The 18,951-nt window shown below is 37.2% G+C and overlaps 1 protein-coding gene across 1 annotated transcript in view; it reads right to left on the reverse strand.

The window, feature by feature from the left end:
• The window catches only part of LOC136322540 (membrane cofactor protein-like), a 58,703-nt gene that overhangs the window by 6,548 nt on the left and 33,204 nt on the right, over positions 1–18,951 (reverse strand). Inside the window, exons 6-10 of the mRNA XM_066254493.1 lie at positions 15,470–15,652; positions 12,219–12,266; positions 11,373–11,420; positions 6,898–6,930; positions 5,030–5,065 (exon numbers count right to left, since the gene is read on the reverse strand). Of these exons, the coding sequence (XP_066110590.1) occupies positions 5,030–5,065; positions 6,898–6,930; positions 11,373–11,420; positions 12,219–12,266; positions 15,470–15,652 (348 nt within the window). The remainder of the gene's footprint in view (positions 1–5,029; positions 5,066–6,897; positions 6,931–11,372; positions 11,421–12,218; positions 12,267–15,469; positions 15,653–18,951) is intronic.

Consider the following 18,951-nt stretch of genomic DNA (forward strand, 5'->3'; position numbering starts at 1 on the left):
AGGCTCTGTGCTTTTTTATCAGTGAGTTCAGTCCATTTGCATTTAGGGTAACTATTGATGTATGAGTATTTCCTAGAGCCATCTTATATTTTGTTTTCTTGTAACTGTGTTTCTTTTCCTTTGTGTTTCTGTCAGTTGTTTTTGTTTGTTGGTATTCCATACTTTTCTCTGTCTCCTCTTTTTCAAAGCTATGTATTTCAGTTGTGTGTGTGTGTGTGTGTGTGTGTGGTTACTATTATGTTATTGAGGAAAAAGTTTTACATATATAAAGAGTCCTTTGTCTTATGAGTCCTTTGTCCTCCATCCTCCTTTCCTATTGCAGATCTTTATTCTTTCCTCTTTTATTTATTTGTTGTCAAAGATTATCCTTGTTTATATTGTAACTTTGTTGGAGCTTTCACTTTTAGTTTTGATTTGTTTTGTTCTTTGTGCCTGGTTGAATAACTCCCTTGAGTATTTTCTGCAGTGGGGGTTTCTGGTGCTAAATTCTCTCAGCTTCTGTAAGTCTGAAAAAGTTTTTATTTCTCCTTCTTATTTGAAAGATAACTTCTTATTTAAGCATATAGTATTGTTGGCTGGTTAATTCCTCTCTTTCAGTACTTTGAGTGTTTGGGCCCACTCTCTTCTGGTTTGTAGGGTTTCTGCTGAGAAGTCTGATGATAACCTGATGGGCCTTCCTTTATGTTATTTTCTTCTTTTCTGTAGCTGCCTTGAGGACTCTGTTATTGATTTTTGACAGTTTTAATACAATGTGCCTGGAGTAAGCCTTTTTGGGTTGAAATAACTAAGTGTTCTGTTTGCTTCTCAGATTTGAGGATCTAACTCTTTCTGTAGGCGATGGGAAGGGCTCATCAATTATTAGTTTGAATAGGCTGTCAATTCTCTTCTCCCTCTCTTCTTCTTCTTCTGGTATATGTATTATTCTTATATTGCTCTTTCTGAGGGAGTCAGATAATTCTTATAGAGCTCTATTGTTTTAAAAAATTCTCAAGTCTCTCTCTTCCTCCCTCTTATCAGCTCTAGTTGCCTGTTTTCAACGTCATTGATTCTATCCTCTTTCTTTTTTTTGCATTTTTTTTTTTTTTCTGAAGCTGGAAACAGGGAGAGACAGTCAGACAGACTCCCGCATGCGCCGGACCGGGATCCACCCGGCTCGCCCACCAGGGGCAACGCTCTGCCCACCAGGGGGCGATACTCTGCCCATCCTGGGCGTCGCCATGTTGCGACCAGAGCTACTCTAGCGCCTGAGGCAGAGGCCACAGAGCCATCCCCAGCGCCCGGGCCATCTTTGCTGGAGAAGCAAATGGGCGCTTCTCCTATGTGCCCTGGCCGGGAATGGAACCCGGGTCCTCCGCACGCTAGGCCGACGCTCTACCGCTGAGCCAACCGGCCAGGGCCGATTCTATCCTCTTTCTAACCAGTTCTACGAGCTAAACTTGTTAGTTCAGTTTTCAATTCCCTTATTGAGTTTTTGATCTCTAAAATTTCTATTTGATTCTTTAAATTTTTTAAGACTTTATTCATTTTAGAGAGGAGAGAGATAGAGATAGATAGAGATAGAGATAGATAGATATATATAGAGAGAGACAGACAGAAGGGGGGGGGAGGAGCAGGAAGCATCAACTCCCATATATGCCTTGACCAGGCAAGCCCAGGGTTTTGAACCAGTGACCTCAGCATTCCAGGTCGATGCTTTATCCATTGCACCTCCACAGGTCAGGCCTATATGGTCCTTTTGTAAAGTTTCAATCTATTTGGTGAAGTATTCATTTTGTTTATTAATCTGTTTTCTCAGTGCATTAAATTGCTATCAGTGCTATCTCACATCTCATTGAGTATTTTCAGAACCTCAATCTTGAATTTTCTGTCATTTAATTCCCAAGTTTCCATGTGATTGAGACTGTTTTCTGGAGATTTTTCATTTTATTTCTGAATTGCATCTCTTTCTTGGTTGTTCATGGTATTGAAAGGACCTTGTCTCTGCCTACAAGACATGAGAGTGGTATTATACTTGCAAAACATTTTTCTATTATTTTCAAGTAGGTGTTGCTGGATTATAAGTTTTATCTCTGTAAAATCTTCCAGCTGACTCCGGCTGAAGTGCTGCAGCTCTGATGTAGGAGGTGGGGTTCCCTGTCAGGCCTTTTTGTCTTCTTTTTTCTTCCACCTGGCAATGGTGATCTCAGACCTCTACTGTTCTTCCTTGTGTCCCCTCAGACCAGGGACCACACCGAGAATACCCCTGTTTTTCAGGGGAAACATTGGTTTTGCAGAGTGTATGGCCAGTAGCTGCCGCTATCGTGGCCATGTACATGCAGGTTCTCGTTTGATTTGGACAGATAGTAAAGAAACAGTAGAGCCAAAAAATGGTGGGCCATTCCTTTATTTAAGACTCACATCGGCCAGTGAGAAAACAAACACACAGGGCTCCCAAAGCCACTCACATATTCTCTGGTTCCACAACCAGGAGAATCTTCTCTGGTATTTCCTAGAATCAAAGGTCCCCACCAGTCTCAGTGGAGCTCACAAAAGCCCCTTGCCCCTCACTTCTGGTTCCCCATCTGCCAACATGGCTTCTTACTCTGCAAAAGTGGCTTCTCTCTCTTTCCCTGCCATCTTGGCTTCTTTCTCCTTTAGCACTCTGCCTTCTCTCTGCTCTCACTCTCCAAAAATCCTTCTTTCTCCTTCTCCTTCTCTGCTCTTTTCAAAACTTTTTGGTGCAAAACCCCTCCTCCAGCAAACATTAGCATAACATTGGCCCTTCCCAAGCAGGAAGGTAATTAGCAATTTCACAGACACATGCCTGGTACTGCCCAGCACCATTTTTAACGATAAAAGTGAGCAAACTAAAAAATTACAAAATTTATAAACTCTTTTGCCCAACACAGAGTTAGTTCTAGGGTATTCTATTATTACTTTCTGTTTCCCATGAAGGGAGGGAGGTGAGATCTGAAAAGTTAAGGTGTTACACTTTGTAATTCTCTTTCTCTGTCCCAAGTGTGGGCTGTGGGAAGATCGTGGGAGCACTGGCAGTGTCCCAGAGTTTTGACTGCTGCCCTGTCCCCAGTCTCAGATGCTGTTCTATTTTAGTGCTCCTCAGAGTGCCCCACTCCAAATCTCTCTGAACCTCCAGGCAAAAGAGACCCAGACACACGGGGTTTCTCCCTTCCCTGTAGCCACACCTCTGAGTGCCCGGGCAGTGAGGTTTGTGTCCTTATGCTTTGCCCAGGGTACCTACCTTTTGTTGATTCAATGTGCAGATATTTAAGGCAAGCCCAGCTGGGGTTCCTTTGCTGAGGTATAGCTGTTTAGATTGTTAAAATTTCAAGGGGAGAGATTAATGGTATCTCTCACACTAACATTACTCTGATGAAATCTCTCCCTCCTTTTTCCATTTTTATAGATAAAGTTAATGAGGTACCTTGGTAATTTACCTATTTCAGCAACTTTATGTTTAACCCCCACCAGTTTACTGCAACTTCATAAATTAGTAGAACATAAGAGGATGGTCAAATGGTGTTGCTTTTTTATTCCCCAGTTCAACTCATATAAATAACAACTCTAAATGAAAAAAAAAAAATCAAAATTGAGTATTTGAATAAGACACCTACATAACTTCTTAAAGCTACTTAAGTTAAACAGACAAATGGGAGCTTTCGTCCTAAAAATTATAGTGAATAGAATTGCCAAAGTCTCCACAGTGAAGTATTTAAATTTAGTCCTGGACACCATGCATTTAGAAATAAGGTGTACCTGGGGTAGGGAAGGGCCCGTAATGATCCATAATGTACTGCAGAACTTATAACTCAAACCCAAAACAAATTTTTCTTACAGACATCATAGCTAAAGCAGCTCTGCATGGATTGTCTTGTTGCAACGATAGTAAGAATAGGTGAAAATATTTTTAGTAAGGAGATGCGATTCAGACAGCACACTCACACAGGCACAGTTTTTAACAAGGCAGCATGCAATACAGAGTGCGAACAAAAGCTGCACCAAAATATGTCAAGAACGAAATCCACCAATACATTTAAGAAACATGTTTAATTTATGATCTCCTGTTGACATGAAGAAATTTGTACACACAAGTGCCAACTACTGCAATGCCAAGAACTACAAGAAAGCAGAAAACAAATGACATGCAACTCTAAAGTATAATTACCAAGTTTCAAAATCTAGCAGAAGAAACTAATGTGGATTACATTTCAGTGTCCAGGAATGCTATTGTATTTAAGCACATATACATTTATATTCCATCTGGACACTTCACTGTCTAAATGCCATTCCCTGGAATCTCTTAAAGAGTCTGCAGTAAGCCAGAGAAGAGTCCTTGCTTAATTTAGAATATTACTCAAAATATTTCAGATGCCAATTCACATGACTGGTCACCTTGAAAAAATGTGTTAATTAGGATTTATTACTAAATGGACATATAGAATATAAAAGAATATACCATCACCAACACAATATTGAATATCATATGAAAGCCAGATATTTCTAGACTGGTTCAGTTAATTTCAAACTATAAAAACCATAGACACTAAAAATCATTTAAAAATGCACTTTCTGGCCCTAGCCGGTTGGCTCAGCGGTAGAGCGTCGGCCTGGCGTGCGGGGGATCCGGGTTCGATTCCCGGCTGGGGCACATAGGAGAGGCGCCCATTTGCTTCTCCACCCCACCCCCCCTTCCTCTCTGTCTCTCTCTTCCCCTCTCGCAGCCGAGGCTCCATTGGAGCAAAGACGGCCCGGGCGCTGGGGATGGCTCCTTTGCCTCTGCCCCAGGCACTAGAGTGGCTCTGGTCGCGGCAGAGCGACGCCCCGGAGGGGCAGAGCATCGCCCCCTGGTGGGCAGAGCATCGCCCCTGGTGGGCGTGCCGGGTGGATCCTGGTCGGGCGCATGCGGGAGTCTGTCTGTCTCTCCCCGTTTCCAGCTTCAGAAAAATACCAAAAAAAAAAAAAAAAAAAAAAAAAATGCACTTCCTCACATGCATATTTTGGTTTAGGGGTCATATAAGTTTGAGACACTGACCTACAGTAAGAGCAATCACAGCAATGAGTCCTCCACCTGAGAAAAAAAAATCAGTTTGAAGATAATTGAACATATGTGGGTCCCAGATAGTAGATATATTTTAATTTTGATCAGATTACCTATAAACTACAGCCAAGAAAAAGTTTATCAATGTAGTGTAGTGTGACTGCTAGTGATTCCAGCTCATTTCAATCACAGAACCCTCCTCATCTGATTTCAGGCTTAGAGTCCAACATTGTTTGGTGCTGTAGCTATCACACCAGGTTATTTAGTAAAAGTTATTAAACAATTAGAATCCACTAGCTTAGTGGAAAATCATCTTAAAACATATTATCCAATTATAGTTGGTTTAGTTCAGTATTCAGCCTGTCATTCTTATGATTTTCTAGGTAATTTAATTTATATTGTTCCCCAAAAGTGAGTCTGTGGAATAAGTTATAAATGAAATTCTATTGATTGATTATATAGATGCATTTTGCAATCTTCACAAACAAAATGTAATCTTATCATCAATCCTTCCTCATCTACTGCCACCCCCAAATTAAGACGCAGTCTGAATTACCAAAAACAGTCTAAGAATGCAAATGAAATACCAGGGCCAATGGATAAATTACATATAGAAATTAAGTATGCAGTTTTGATATCCAGAGAGCAATCAGAAATACTACAAATCTTAAATCTTAGAAATGTTGGTCAGTAGGACCTTTGCTTCCAAACTGCCTTTATATTTATTAAATTTTTTAAGTTCAAAGCATACAATGTCATATTTAGCTCTCGTCTTTTCATTTCATAAATAATTTCAAATACTTATCATCTTAAAACGACTTCAGATTTACTGGCACAATGAGAGTTTGACCACAGTGTTCAGGGGGAAAACATAACAGGCCTAAGGTGCATTTTATAAAATGATTAACCTTACTAAACCATTTAATGTAATAAAAGTAATACATGTTTTTCTTTATTTATTCATCAAACTATCCTTATATTTCATTTAACTGTCACAACTATACTCTATCATTTCCTTTAATGTATCTTGTGTAAACCTTGTGAGCTTACATAAAGTGTGCTGTTTTAGACAATAACTAACCCAACTTATATTACTTTAAGACTTGCCTATACAATGTATGAATAGAAAAATTTTATTTACACATTGCCAACACAAAATAAAACTATAGAAAGCAAATTAGGTTTTATGTATTTTAACCATATATAAACACAGCAATTATGAAAGTTACCTCACCTAATGGGAATTCTAATTTGAGGCACCTCTTAAAAAATGAATTATCTGGCCTGAACAGCGGGGGCACAGTGGATAGAGCATCCACCAGGTACTCTGAGGGTGCTGGTTTGAAACCCTGAGGTTGCTTAACTAGCCAGCTTGAGCAAGGGATCATCAACATGGTCCCATGGTTGCTGGCTTGAGCCCAAGCTTGCTGACTTGAAGCCCAAGGTTGCTGGCTGGAGCTCAAGGTTGCTGGCTTAAGCAAGGGGTCATTGGTTCAGCTTGAGCACCACTCCTCCTAGTCAAGGCACTTATGAGAAGCAAGAAATAAACAACTAAAGGAAAGCAACCATGAGATGACACTGCTCATGTCTCTCCTCGCCCTCTCTTTCTCCCTTCTTGTCTCTAAAAATAAATTAATTATAAAGAAAATTTAAAAAAAACCAAACTGTGTTATCTACATGTGTCCAGTCCTACTAATGCTTATATTTGTCATGATATTTGTGCTCTTAAAATAAGCACCCATGCCATTATCATACACTTGTGACAGGTTGTTTCTTTTCTAAGTACAGATAATTGAAATATGATATTTCCACATAGAACTCTAAGGTCTCATCATGCAGGGGTATAATAACAAAAAAAATACCTATATCTTCATGTAAATCCTCAAAGTCTTCAGCTGATGATATTGCAATGGAGGTGGAATTTCATAGAAGAAAAAAAATAGCAATATTTCAAAAAGAAGTAAAAAAAATAGAAAAATAGAAAAACATTTAGACCCATAAATGCATAGGTTTTGATTTTTTGCCTCTGCACAAAAATCTTCACAATTTCATTTTTCCTACATAGATTATATTAATGTTTCTCATTGAAAGCATTATCATAAAATATTATAAATTTATATTTTATGGCATCAGCATTCTTCTCCAGTAGGATTTCCTATGACATTATTCTGTGGTAGAGCATGCAAATTTATCATTAGTGTATTGTCAATATTAGCCTATAGATTCAGTGTGATTCTGCTTACAATGAAAATATACACCAGGGCATAATAAATGATTTAGAGGTTACCCTGAAACACAGAGAAATTTTAACACAATAAGACCCATTGATAAAATGCCCATGGATAACATCATGCTCAATGATGAAAGACTAGAAGTTTTTCCCTTAGGATCAGAAACAAGACAAGATGACCATGTTTGTCATTTCTATTCAACAGAATATTGAAAGATATAATTACAACACATAGGAAAGAAAAGACATCCAAACTGGGAAGGAAGAAATAAAATTATCTCTGTATGAGATGACGTGACTTTTTAAAGTACGCAACTATAAAGGTTACACACATACCTACACACACATACACCTGTTGCAATGAATAAATAAATTTGGCAAAGCTGCAGGCCAAAAAATCGACAAGTAAAAATCAGTTGCATTTCTATACACTAACAATGAGCAAACCAAATGGAAATGAAAAAAACAAACACAATTCTAGTTACAATAGCATCAAAAAGAGTAAACTACTTAAAAGGAAACTTTAATAAAGTTGCTGAAAGACTCAACTGAAACTACAAAACATTACTGAAAGAAATAGAAGACAATATAAAAAAATGAAAAGACATCCTGTGTTCATATATTAGAAGACCTGATATAGTAAAGATGTTAATACTACACAAAGCAATCAACAGGTTAAAGACAACCCACATCACCATTTTGAATATGCATTCAGCAGAAATAAAAAATCTAACATATAAATCATATGAGATCTCAATGGATTAGGGATAGCCAAGATAATTTGAAATAGAAAAGCAAAGGTGAAAACACTCACATTTTCTTATTTTAATCCCTACTTAAAAACTACAATAATCAAAACTCAGTGGTATAGGCATTGATACAGACAGACCAATGGAATAGAATACAGAGCCCATTATTAAAGCTTTGCATATGTGGTCAAATGATTGAATGCAAGGGTGCTAAGAACAAGAAATTGGGAAAGACCGATCTTTTAAAAAAATGGTTCTTGGGAAACTAGATATGTACATACAAACAAATGAAGTTTGATCCTTATCTTATATCATATACAGAAATGAATTAAAAATGGGTCAAAGAACTAAATGTAACAGCTAAAACTGTAACATTCTTAGAAAAACACTTAGAGGGCAAGCTTCATGATGATAAGTCCGACAATGATTTCTTGGGTGTGACATCAAAAGCCCAAGCGACAAAGAAAAACAGATAAATTGGACTTCACCAAATTTAAAAACAATTATCCATAGAGTGAAAAGGCAATCCATGGAATGGGAGGAAACACCTGCGGAGAATACATCTGATGAGGGATTAATATCCAAACTGCATAATGAACTCTTAAAACTTACTAACAGAAAAACACCTGAAAAAAAATATGCAAAGGACAGGAAGAGACATTTCCCCAAAGAAGATATACAAAACACCCAGAAGCACAGGAAATATGACCACTAATCATTAGGAAATGCAAATAAAAAACACAATGCGATGTAGAAAAATGGCCAGAGATTAGAATGCTGCCCTTAGACAAATCTTTGGTGTGGACTTGGACGCTAAATCCTGCGGGGGCAGAACACTGCCCCGCAAGCACTGATAAGATTGTTTAAAGGAAGCAGCTGATCCCTAGCACTATTTCCTGGACACCTGAAATGTTTTAGTTAATCATCCTTCTCTGCACCTGAACCCAGTTCTGCTAATTTAACCCATGCTCTGCTAATTGGCTTGATGATTAAAAAAATTAATAAATATGATGAGGCTGCAGAGATCTGGCCTCTCAGTCCTAGAGGCTGGGAGTCCCCTGTACCCATCTTTCCTTTATGTTGTGTCTTGCGTGTTTTTCTTAAGTCCTGCAGCACCTTCCCCTCATGCACACCCATTGCTGAGCTGGTCTCAGCAATAAGATACTACTTCATATATATTAGGATGGCTAGTATCAAAATAGGAAATAATACGTGTTGGTAAAGAGGTGGAGAAATTGGAACTTCATGCATTACTGGTGGAAATGTCAAATAAGGCAGCTGCTGTGGAAGACTGTGTGGCCGTTCCTCAAAATGTAAACACAGAATGCCCAGGTGACCCTGCAGCTCTAGTCCTGGGTGTGTACCCCAAATTGAAAACAGGCCTCATACAGGTCCTCAAATGACAATATTCAGAGAAGCGTATTCAGAATAGCGAAAAGTTGAAACAATCCAAGTGTCTATCATCAGTGAATGGATAAAAAATGTGGTATATACAATCAATGGAATATTACTCAATCATAAAAAGGAATAAAGTTTTGATACATGCTACAGGGTAGATGAACCTTGAAAACATTACACTAAGTGAAAGAAGCCAGAACACATTTTCCTAAGTGAAATAAGCCAGAAGTGATTGCAGTTCTATGAGGTTTCTAAAATAGTCAATTCACAGAAAATTGAATAGCAGTTCTCAGGGTTGAGAGGAGGGGGAAATGGAGAGTTGTTGTTTAATGTGGATAATGTTTCAGTTTTAGTTTCGGATGTTGATGGCTACACAACAGTGTGAATGTACTTAATTCCCCTGACATGTATGCATGAAATGGTTAAATGGTAAAAATAAAATAAAACAAAAGTTGATCTGGCCTGACCAAGTGGTGGCTCAGTGGGTAGAGCATTGACCTGGGATGCAGAGGACTCAGGTTCAAAGTACCGAGTTCACCAGCTTGAGTGCAGGCTCTTCCAGCTCGGCGCGGGCTCACCAGCTTGAGGGTGGGGTCGCTGGCTTGAAAGTGGGATCATAGACATGACCCCATAGTCATTGGCTTGAGCCCAAAGGTTGCTGGCTTAAGCCCAAGGTCACTGTCTTGAGCAAGGGGTCACTGGCTTGGCTATAGCCCCCAATCAAGGCACATATGAGAAAGAAATCAATGAACAAATAAAGTGTCACAAAGAAGAATTGATGCTTCGCATCTCTCCCTTCCTGTCTGTCTGTCCCTCTCTCTATCCCTTTCTGTCTCTGTCGCTATAAAAAAAAAAGTTGATCTGTAAAAATTAGCATCGAGAGTGGCTTGAACATTTATGAAGAGGAAGCGTTCTGCTAGATATTGGAATAGATTTATCATAGTAGTACAGTGAAGAATAGAAGATTTGATGTTGGCAGAGTTCAAGGGAGGAGAAAATTCAATGTATGATAAAAACTGGCACTTTAAACAGTTGGAGAGAAGACAATAAATGTATATACTAATGTCAGATATAACAATAATTTGAATATAAAAAATGAAATTAGAACATATAGTTGAAATTTTTACCTAATTCCAGCATTGGGAAGACCTACAGCTTTTATAAAAAAGACTGAGCACACATAACCACTACAGAAAGAAATTAATACATCCCACTATCTATTAATGTACACATATAAATGACATTGATTGGAAAAAGTTCAATAGATATGGTATATGTTAAAGTTATTAAAAATGTGAGAATAAATCTAAATACAATTCCAATATAAGACAGTAAATGTATAATGTGAGAGTTTTAGAAGAATATAAACAGCACAATTCCACTTCTGGTTACCAAAAAGAAAAACAGAATACTAATATATGTATATATATTCAAATAAAGATATTAATGTACAGAAAGAAATAAAAAGACACTTATAATATAATATAAAGACACATAATATAATACTATACTTAATATAGTATATATTAAGTGATTAATTTAGGTAATGAACTACAGACAAAGGAAACAATATTTTACTTTGTATACTTTTGTAATATTTGATATCTTGAAAATTTTTATTTGTATACTATTTCTATAATTAAAAGTTATAAAGGCAATCTATAGCCAACCATATTAAATGTTAAAAAAAACTTATTAGTAAAATTAAAGCAAAGAAAAAGATCTAGTTAAAGTTCACTTCATGTTAAAAGGTCTTGAAATTATAATGGGTTCTGTAAAATCAACAAAAAAGTATTTTAGAAACAATAGAAAAATGAGCAAAGAGCATGAATAAATAAAAGTGGGCCAAAAAAAGCTCAGCTTCATTTATAGTTAAGGAAAGCCAATTTATACATAACATTATTTTTTACCCATCATCTTATGAAATTAAGAATAGAAATTGGATAAAGAGCTACTGGACCTGGTTCACTTGAAATTGGAGTTGTGGTTGGCACAGGAGGCTTGATACCTGGAAAAATAAATTTGACTACATTCACTAACTATACAAAATTAGGGGTTTAAGTTTATTTTTTAAAAAGGATTATTTCTCTAAATGAAAAATACACATATTTTCCTATCTTTTCAATTCTGCTTCTGGGAAGTTACCCAAATATCTATCTATACAAGCACATATGGATTTTACATAAGAATATTCATTATAGCTTTGTATTCTAGAAAGAAAATCCTTGACATTAACTAATAAAAATAATGTATTTAAAAAAGCATATGTATTTCTAAAGAAATTTACTGTCCCATTAGTATCATACTACATAATTCTTGTCCTTTTGTTTTCTGCTTAGTATTTCACAGTTTTTCACACTAGAACAATTATATCTACCTCATCATCATTATATGTTACTGCATATTTCTTTTGAATCGTTTTCTGTGATGATCAAAAATGTTTGACAGTCACATGAGGAATTTTGATTTCTGGTATTTAAGAAAAGATCTCTGTAGTTTTTCTTCTTTATAAATGTTTTTTCACAATCCTTTGTTTTGAAACACTAAACAGTATCAGTGTTTTATAAATTTTATAAAATGCTTATGGTAAACTCTTTTAAAGAGCAGATCAACAAACCCGGTATCCCACAGTGCGTATGCTCACAAGGACCATGTGAGTAAACATGGGTGGGTCAATGAATATAAACTTCACATGCAATCTTAATGTATCTGTCACCATAAAACCATCTCTTGACCCCCAAAACAATAGTTTTTACCGAATACCTTCCGAAGTTAACAATATAAATAGGGTAAAGAGTTACTGAACCTTGTGGCACTGAAGTTCCAGGTTGGGATGAAGAAATAGGAGGGATACCTGAAAAAATAAGATTTGATCACATTCACCAGCTTTGTTTATACAAATTTGGGATTTAATTTGAATTTTTACTTTTTTAAAATTAATTATTTCTCTAAATAAAAAATACACATACTTTTCCATCTTTCCAAATCTGCTTCTGGGAAGTGACCTATATATATCTATGCAAGTACATATGGATTTTACATAAGGATGTTCATTATAGCTTTGTATCCTAGAATGGAAATGCTTAACATTAACTAATAAAAACAATGTATTCAAAATAAACATATGTATTTCTAAAAAAATTTACTGTCCAATTAGTATCAAACTACATAATTCTTATTCTTTTGTTTTCTGCTTAGTATTTCACAGTTTTTCATAACAATTATATCTACCTTATCTTCATTACATTTTACTAAGGACCCTTTCTATATAGTTTTCTCTAACTGATGATTAAAAATGATTGACAGTCACATGAGAAATTCTGATTTCTGATATTTAAGTAGTTTACCTTTTTATAAACATTTCTTCACAATCCTTTCCTCTTTGAAACACTAAAAGTATCAATGTTTTATAAATTCTTTATGAAATAATTATGGTCAATTCTTTGAAAGAGTATTTTAATAAACCTAGTATCCCACAATGCTCACACTCATGAGGATTATGTGTAAACATGAATGGGTTGATGAATATAAACTTCACATGTAATCTTAATGTTTCAGTCCACCAAAAACCATCCTTTTCTCCCCCAAACCTTATAACACTTAACAAAGAACTGAAGGAAGCTTCTACTTTTTAGGTATAAAATAAATATAAGGGTGTTCTAATTACCATATTAACATGCATAATTCCCCCTTAGGACAACAGGAAATATACAAACAAATTAGGAGCCAGTAATTGAAATTTGAGTTCAACACCCTCATGTTTAATAGGAAACTAAGCCCAAAGAAAGGAAGAGGCAGAGCCAAACTAACACCTTGTGTGAGGTCTGCCCAGGCTAAGCTCTTACCAAAACCGTTGTCCCCTCTTGTCCACGTGGGATATATTCTAAGACCCAATCCCTGCTTGGAAAATTGGATAGTACTAGCCCATTTATCTATCATCTATCTATCTATCTATCTATCTATCTATCTATCTATCTATCTATCATCTATCTATCTATCTATCTAATCATCTATCTATCATCTATAATCTATCTATCCACACATAAACATATATATAATGTTTTTATTGTATATATATTTATAATAAAGTTTAATTTATAAATTAGGGAATGTAAGAGATAACAACTACTAATAAAATGGAATAATTATAATAATATTCTATAATAAAAATAATGCGAATATCTCTCCCTCTCAGAATATCATATTGCACTGCACGCTCCCTCCTCCTAGGGATGATGTGAGATGATACGGTGCCCACATGATGCGAAGTGAGGTGAATACACTGAGCCAAGGGATGATTCCCATCTTGGGTGGGAAATAGTGGGATGTGTGAGATGTCATCATGCCACTCAGAATAGCAAGTAACTTAAAACTTATGAATTACTCTTTCCTGTTATTTCCATTTAACAGTTTCACACAATGGTTGTGGGTCTGAAAGCACAGAAACTGAAACTCTGAATAACTGTATGACTCCTGAATTGCTTTGTCCCTTGTTTCTGCTGAATCCAAAGAGAAGTCAGAGGTCACAGCACACAATAATCTCCAAAGAGCAGCTGATGAGTAGTCCATGCAAGAAGTCCTCCATTTCATTTCAATAAATAAGCTTTTCCTGCCTTTCAGTTGACGTGAAATCTACTTTCTATTGCCAAATAAAAATGCTCAATAAAGAGAAAAAGACTAATTACATGAGGCAGAGAGAGGTGGGAGTCTTGTTCTAGGACAGCAGAGATTTCTCAGTTTAAAAGGTACTACATAGAAAGAATAAAACCGGTTGCGGTCCAGGAAATAAAACATCATCCTGGGTCACAAAGATAACCTGTAAAGGTGTCAACAGATCATTTTAAAAATAATAAGATAGCAATGTTGGTGACATAGAAAACGTGTTAAAAAACATTAGCCATGGCCAGTCATCTTCACTAATATTAACTGCAGTGATGCTGTAAATTAGATATGAGCTTCCTAGCTTCCTATAGGTCAGGTGCTGTGCTAAGTGCTTGAAATACACCCCATTTTAACTTTACTATTAACCAGTGATGAAGGAATTACATCATTTTATAAGTAAGTGAACACCTTAAAGGTTTATATCACTTGTCCAAGTTTGTTCTAATGTCTGCATACCATGGCAAGTAGTTTTAGAACCACAAAGTATAACAACTAGAATGGTTATAAATATGTTCTTCTTTCTTTGTTATTAAAAAGCAATGAAAGAGTGTAAATAACCAGATATTTAAAGAATTTTTAACAAATCACCAGGCCCAGGCTGGCTGGCTAAGTGGATAGAGCGTCAGCCCTGTGTATGGACAGCACAGTTTAATTTTTGTTCAGGGCACACAAGAAAAGCAACCATCTGCTTTTCTTCCCCTTTCTCTCTCTCGTCTCTCCCTTTTCCCTTCCCACAGCCAGGGGCTTGATTGGCTCCAGTGTTGCCCTAGGCACTGAGAATAATTTGGTTGGTCTGAGGGACAGCCTCAGGCACTAAAAGTAATACAGTTGATTTGAGCACCGGCCTTAGATAGGGGTTGCTGAGTGGATCCCTGTGGGGCACATGTGGGAGCCTGTTTCACTATATTCCCTCCTTTCACTTAAAAGAAAAATCACCAGCCATTTACAGAATTTTGAAAAATATAAGCAAATAGTTACTAAACCTGAGACACTGAAAATTGTAAGTTCTGTATAGGGAGGTGCTGACACGGAAAATAATGACTAAGTTGGGATCAACCACTAGGTAATTATTGCTTTATTTTTCATTTATTTAAATTTTGCCTTTACATTTTGACTATTTTAGGTAAAGATTCCCATGCTTCAATTTACTCTGAAAAATGACTGCCATACATTGTTACACATAAGAAACGCCAAACAACAGAAATTTAGATACCTGTGTGACTTACATAATGTTCTAAGGCCCTATAATAAACTATGTCATACATTTGTCATGAAGATGAATATGAGACAGAGATAATTACAAAAACTGCTTCTTTTCAATTATTTCATATCATTGATATTTAATGTCAAAGAAATAAAATCTAAAGAAAAAAGAAAAAAAGACAACATCTGTACCTTTAATACATTTTGGTATCTCAGGTTCCCAAGTACTGCTAGCTCCACACATAACAGTGCTGCTGCCTTCAAGGAGAAATCCCTGAAGGCATTCAAACGTAACCTTCGCTTTATAGGAAAATTTTGTTCCAATTCCTGACACAGTTCTTCCATTCTTGACTACTGGATACGGACATTTGACCACTGAAAAGCAGAGAAATTCCAGAATTAATGGAAAGCTGTTTTAACACTGAAAAAAAATCAAATGCAAAATAGTAATTTAACCTGGAACAAAGAGACAAGGATCGGAAGGTGGGATGGCAATTTAAAAAAAAGATTTTGTGTATTTTAATGCCAAGTAAATAGATATAGAGAAATCTAATAATGTTTTTTCACCCAGAACAAACTATCATTAGAGATGATTGTTTTCCCATTACTGACAAGTTTTGAAAAGGTATGACTACCACATACAATTTTTAGGTAAGTTTAAAAGGAACTTTTGATGCTCTTTAGCTCTAAGGTTTGTTAAAGATTTCTTGTTGAGACTGATTTAGACCCTGACCATTTATTTATTTATTTATTTATTTATTTATTTATTTATTTATTGTGACAGAGACAGAGAGAGTGACAGATAGGGACAGACAGGGTGGGAGAGAGATGAGAAGCATCAGTTCTTTGTTGCATCTCCTTAGTTGTTCATTAATTGTTTTCTCATATGTGCCTTGACCCGGGGTTTACAGCAGAGTGAGTGACCCCTTGCTCAAGCCAGTGACCTTTGGGCTCAAGCTAGCGACCTTGTACTTCAAGCCAGAGACCATGGGGTCATGTGTATGATCCCCCAAGCTGGTTGAGTGCATGCTCAAGCTGGCTACCTTGGGGTTTTGAACCTGGGTCCTCTGCATCCCAGTCCGATGCTCTATCCACTGTTCCACCACTTGTTCAGGCAGATCCTGACCTTTTAGAAAAGCAGGAAAGTCTATTCTAATAAGGTAATACTAGAGCTCAAATGTACAAGTTAGAAAGAAGCTAGCCATGGAAAGATACGCAGAGAAAGTTCACAGGTACTAACAACATATAAGATATGGGATGTTCAAGAAAGAGAAAGGCGCCTGACCTGTGGTGGCACAGTGGATAGGCGTCTAACTGGAATGCTGAGGTTATCTGTTTGAAACCCTGAGCTTGCCTGGTCAGGGCGCATATGGGAGTTGATGCTTCCTGCTCCTCCCCATTCTCTCTCTTTGTCTCTCTCTCTCTCTCTCTGGTCTTCCCTAAAAGAAGGAATAAATAAATTCTTAAAAAACAAAAACAAAAAAAGAAAAAAAAAAAAAAAAGAAAGAAGGGCCAGTAGAGGTAGGGCTGTGTTTTCCAAATATTTTGGACTGGAACTCAGAGATCAAGAAGCACATTTCAAATTTTAATCTTACAGTCTGGGATAAAGTTGAAACAATATTTAACCTTTGCACCCATGTACTCCAGTGTTTCCTGTTCTGCTGTACATCTTAGGAAGTGAAATGCTGGTGTACGACCCTCCAGATTGATTTCAGGATCCACAATGGGCTTGGCAGAGTTTGGAAGAAAAAAAATCACAAACAGAACAAACACAATAAAACACTGGGCTGGGTGGTAAGTATGAGAGAACATCTTATGAGATTAAAATTGAGCAACAAACAATGGCCCACAATGTACAGTGTTTTAAACTAGGAGAACGCTCTTCCTTCCTGTGTGTGGATCTCACTTTCTATCAGGTATGGTTTTACTTTGGCCTTAAGTACTTCGATTTGTAATTCTTGTACTTCAGGTATGGCAGTGACAATTCTTTAAGTCTTTATCTTCAATGTTTTTTCGTTTGTTTGTTTTGTTTTGATTTTTGAGAGAGAGAGAGAGAGAGGAAGGGAGAAAGAGGATGAGGAGGAGAGAGAGGAGAAGCATCAACTCATAGTTGCTTCACTTTAGTTGTTTATTAATTGCTTCTCATACATGGCTTCACAGGTGGGGGGGTAGGGGGGATGGAGGGATGCGTGGGTGGGCCCCATCAAGGCCAGACAGTGAAGGCTTGCTCAAGCGAGCAATCTTTTTTTTTTTTTTGTATTTTTCTGAAGCTGGAAATGGGGAGAGACAGTCAGGCAGACTCCCGCATGCGCCCGACCGGGATCCACCCAGCACGCCCACCAGGGGCCACGCTCTGCCCACCAGGGGGCGATGTTCTGCCCCTCCAGGGCCTCGCTCTGTTGCGACCAGAGCCACTCTAGCGCCTGGGGCAGAGGCCAAGGAGCCATCCCCAGCGCCCGGCTGCGGGAGGGGAAGAGAGAGACAGAGAGGAAGGGGGGGGTGGAGAAGCAAATGGGCGCTTCTCCTATGTGCCCTTGCTGGGAATCGAACCTGGGTCCCTAGCACGCCAGGCTGATGCTCTACCGCTGAGCCAACCGGCCAGGGCCAAGCGAGCAATCTTAAGTTCAAGCCTTCGACCTTGTGATCATGTCAATGATCCTGTACTCAAGGTGACAAGCCTGCGCTCAAGCCAAGGAGCTGGTGCTCTAGCTGGTGACCTCTGCTTCCTGGTTGATGTTTTATCCAGTGTTCCATTACCTATCAGGCAAATTTTTTAAAAAATTTTCATCTTCAGTTTTAAAAGACTTTTCATTGACAGAGATTTCTGTTACCTGTTTTATTCTTCTTTCAACACATTGTCAGATATTATTGTCTTGTTGTCTCCACAGTTCCTTAAAAGAAGTCAGCTGTCACCTAGAGGGGTGGAGCAATGTGATATGTTTCCTTTGTCTCACTGGTTGCTTTTCTTTTCTCTCTTGTTTTCAGAAGTTTAACCATAATGTGTTTAGTTTAGTGGGGGTTTCAGGGTAAATTTAAAAATTTTATTTATCTTGTTAGGGCCATTGAATTTCCTGGACTGTGGGTTGTTTGGATCAATTGTAGGTAATTTTTGGACATTATTTATTCAAATTACTCTATTGCTCTATAGTATCTATACTATTGTTTCTGCTCTCTTTCTGAAACTCCATTAACAGGCACATTTGACCTGCTTGCAACTCTTCCCCAGGTTGTAAGTCTTTCTCTCTCTTAAAAAATATTTTTTAAAAATCATGTTGGATTTTTAATATCCTGACTTAAGGTTCACTGATTCTTTTCTATGTGTGCTAAACAGCGGTTAATACAGTAATGATTTTAAATTAAGTTTACTGGATAATATTTACATTCAGTAAAACACACTATTTTTAAGTGTACAACTTATATGAGGTTTAATAAATGCAAACACTAATCATTTAATTACCATCACAGTAGACATAGAAGTGTTTCATTATCCTCCAACATTTCTTCTTGACACTTTGTAATCAATCCTCCCCACAGTCATCTCCAGCCACCTTCCCCAAACAGCCAACCATTGATCTGTTTTGTATTTCTAAGTATTTTTCTCCAGAGTGTCAGAATGGGATCACAGCCTCTGAGTATGGCTTATTTCACTTAGCATAATGCATTTGATATTTATT

Source organism: Saccopteryx bilineata, chromosome 2 (assembly GCF_036850765.1).
Source record: "Saccopteryx bilineata isolate mSacBil1 chromosome 2, mSacBil1_pri_phased_curated, whole genome shotgun sequence".
NCBI lineage: Eukaryota > Metazoa > Chordata > Mammalia > Chiroptera > Emballonuridae > Saccopteryx > Saccopteryx bilineata.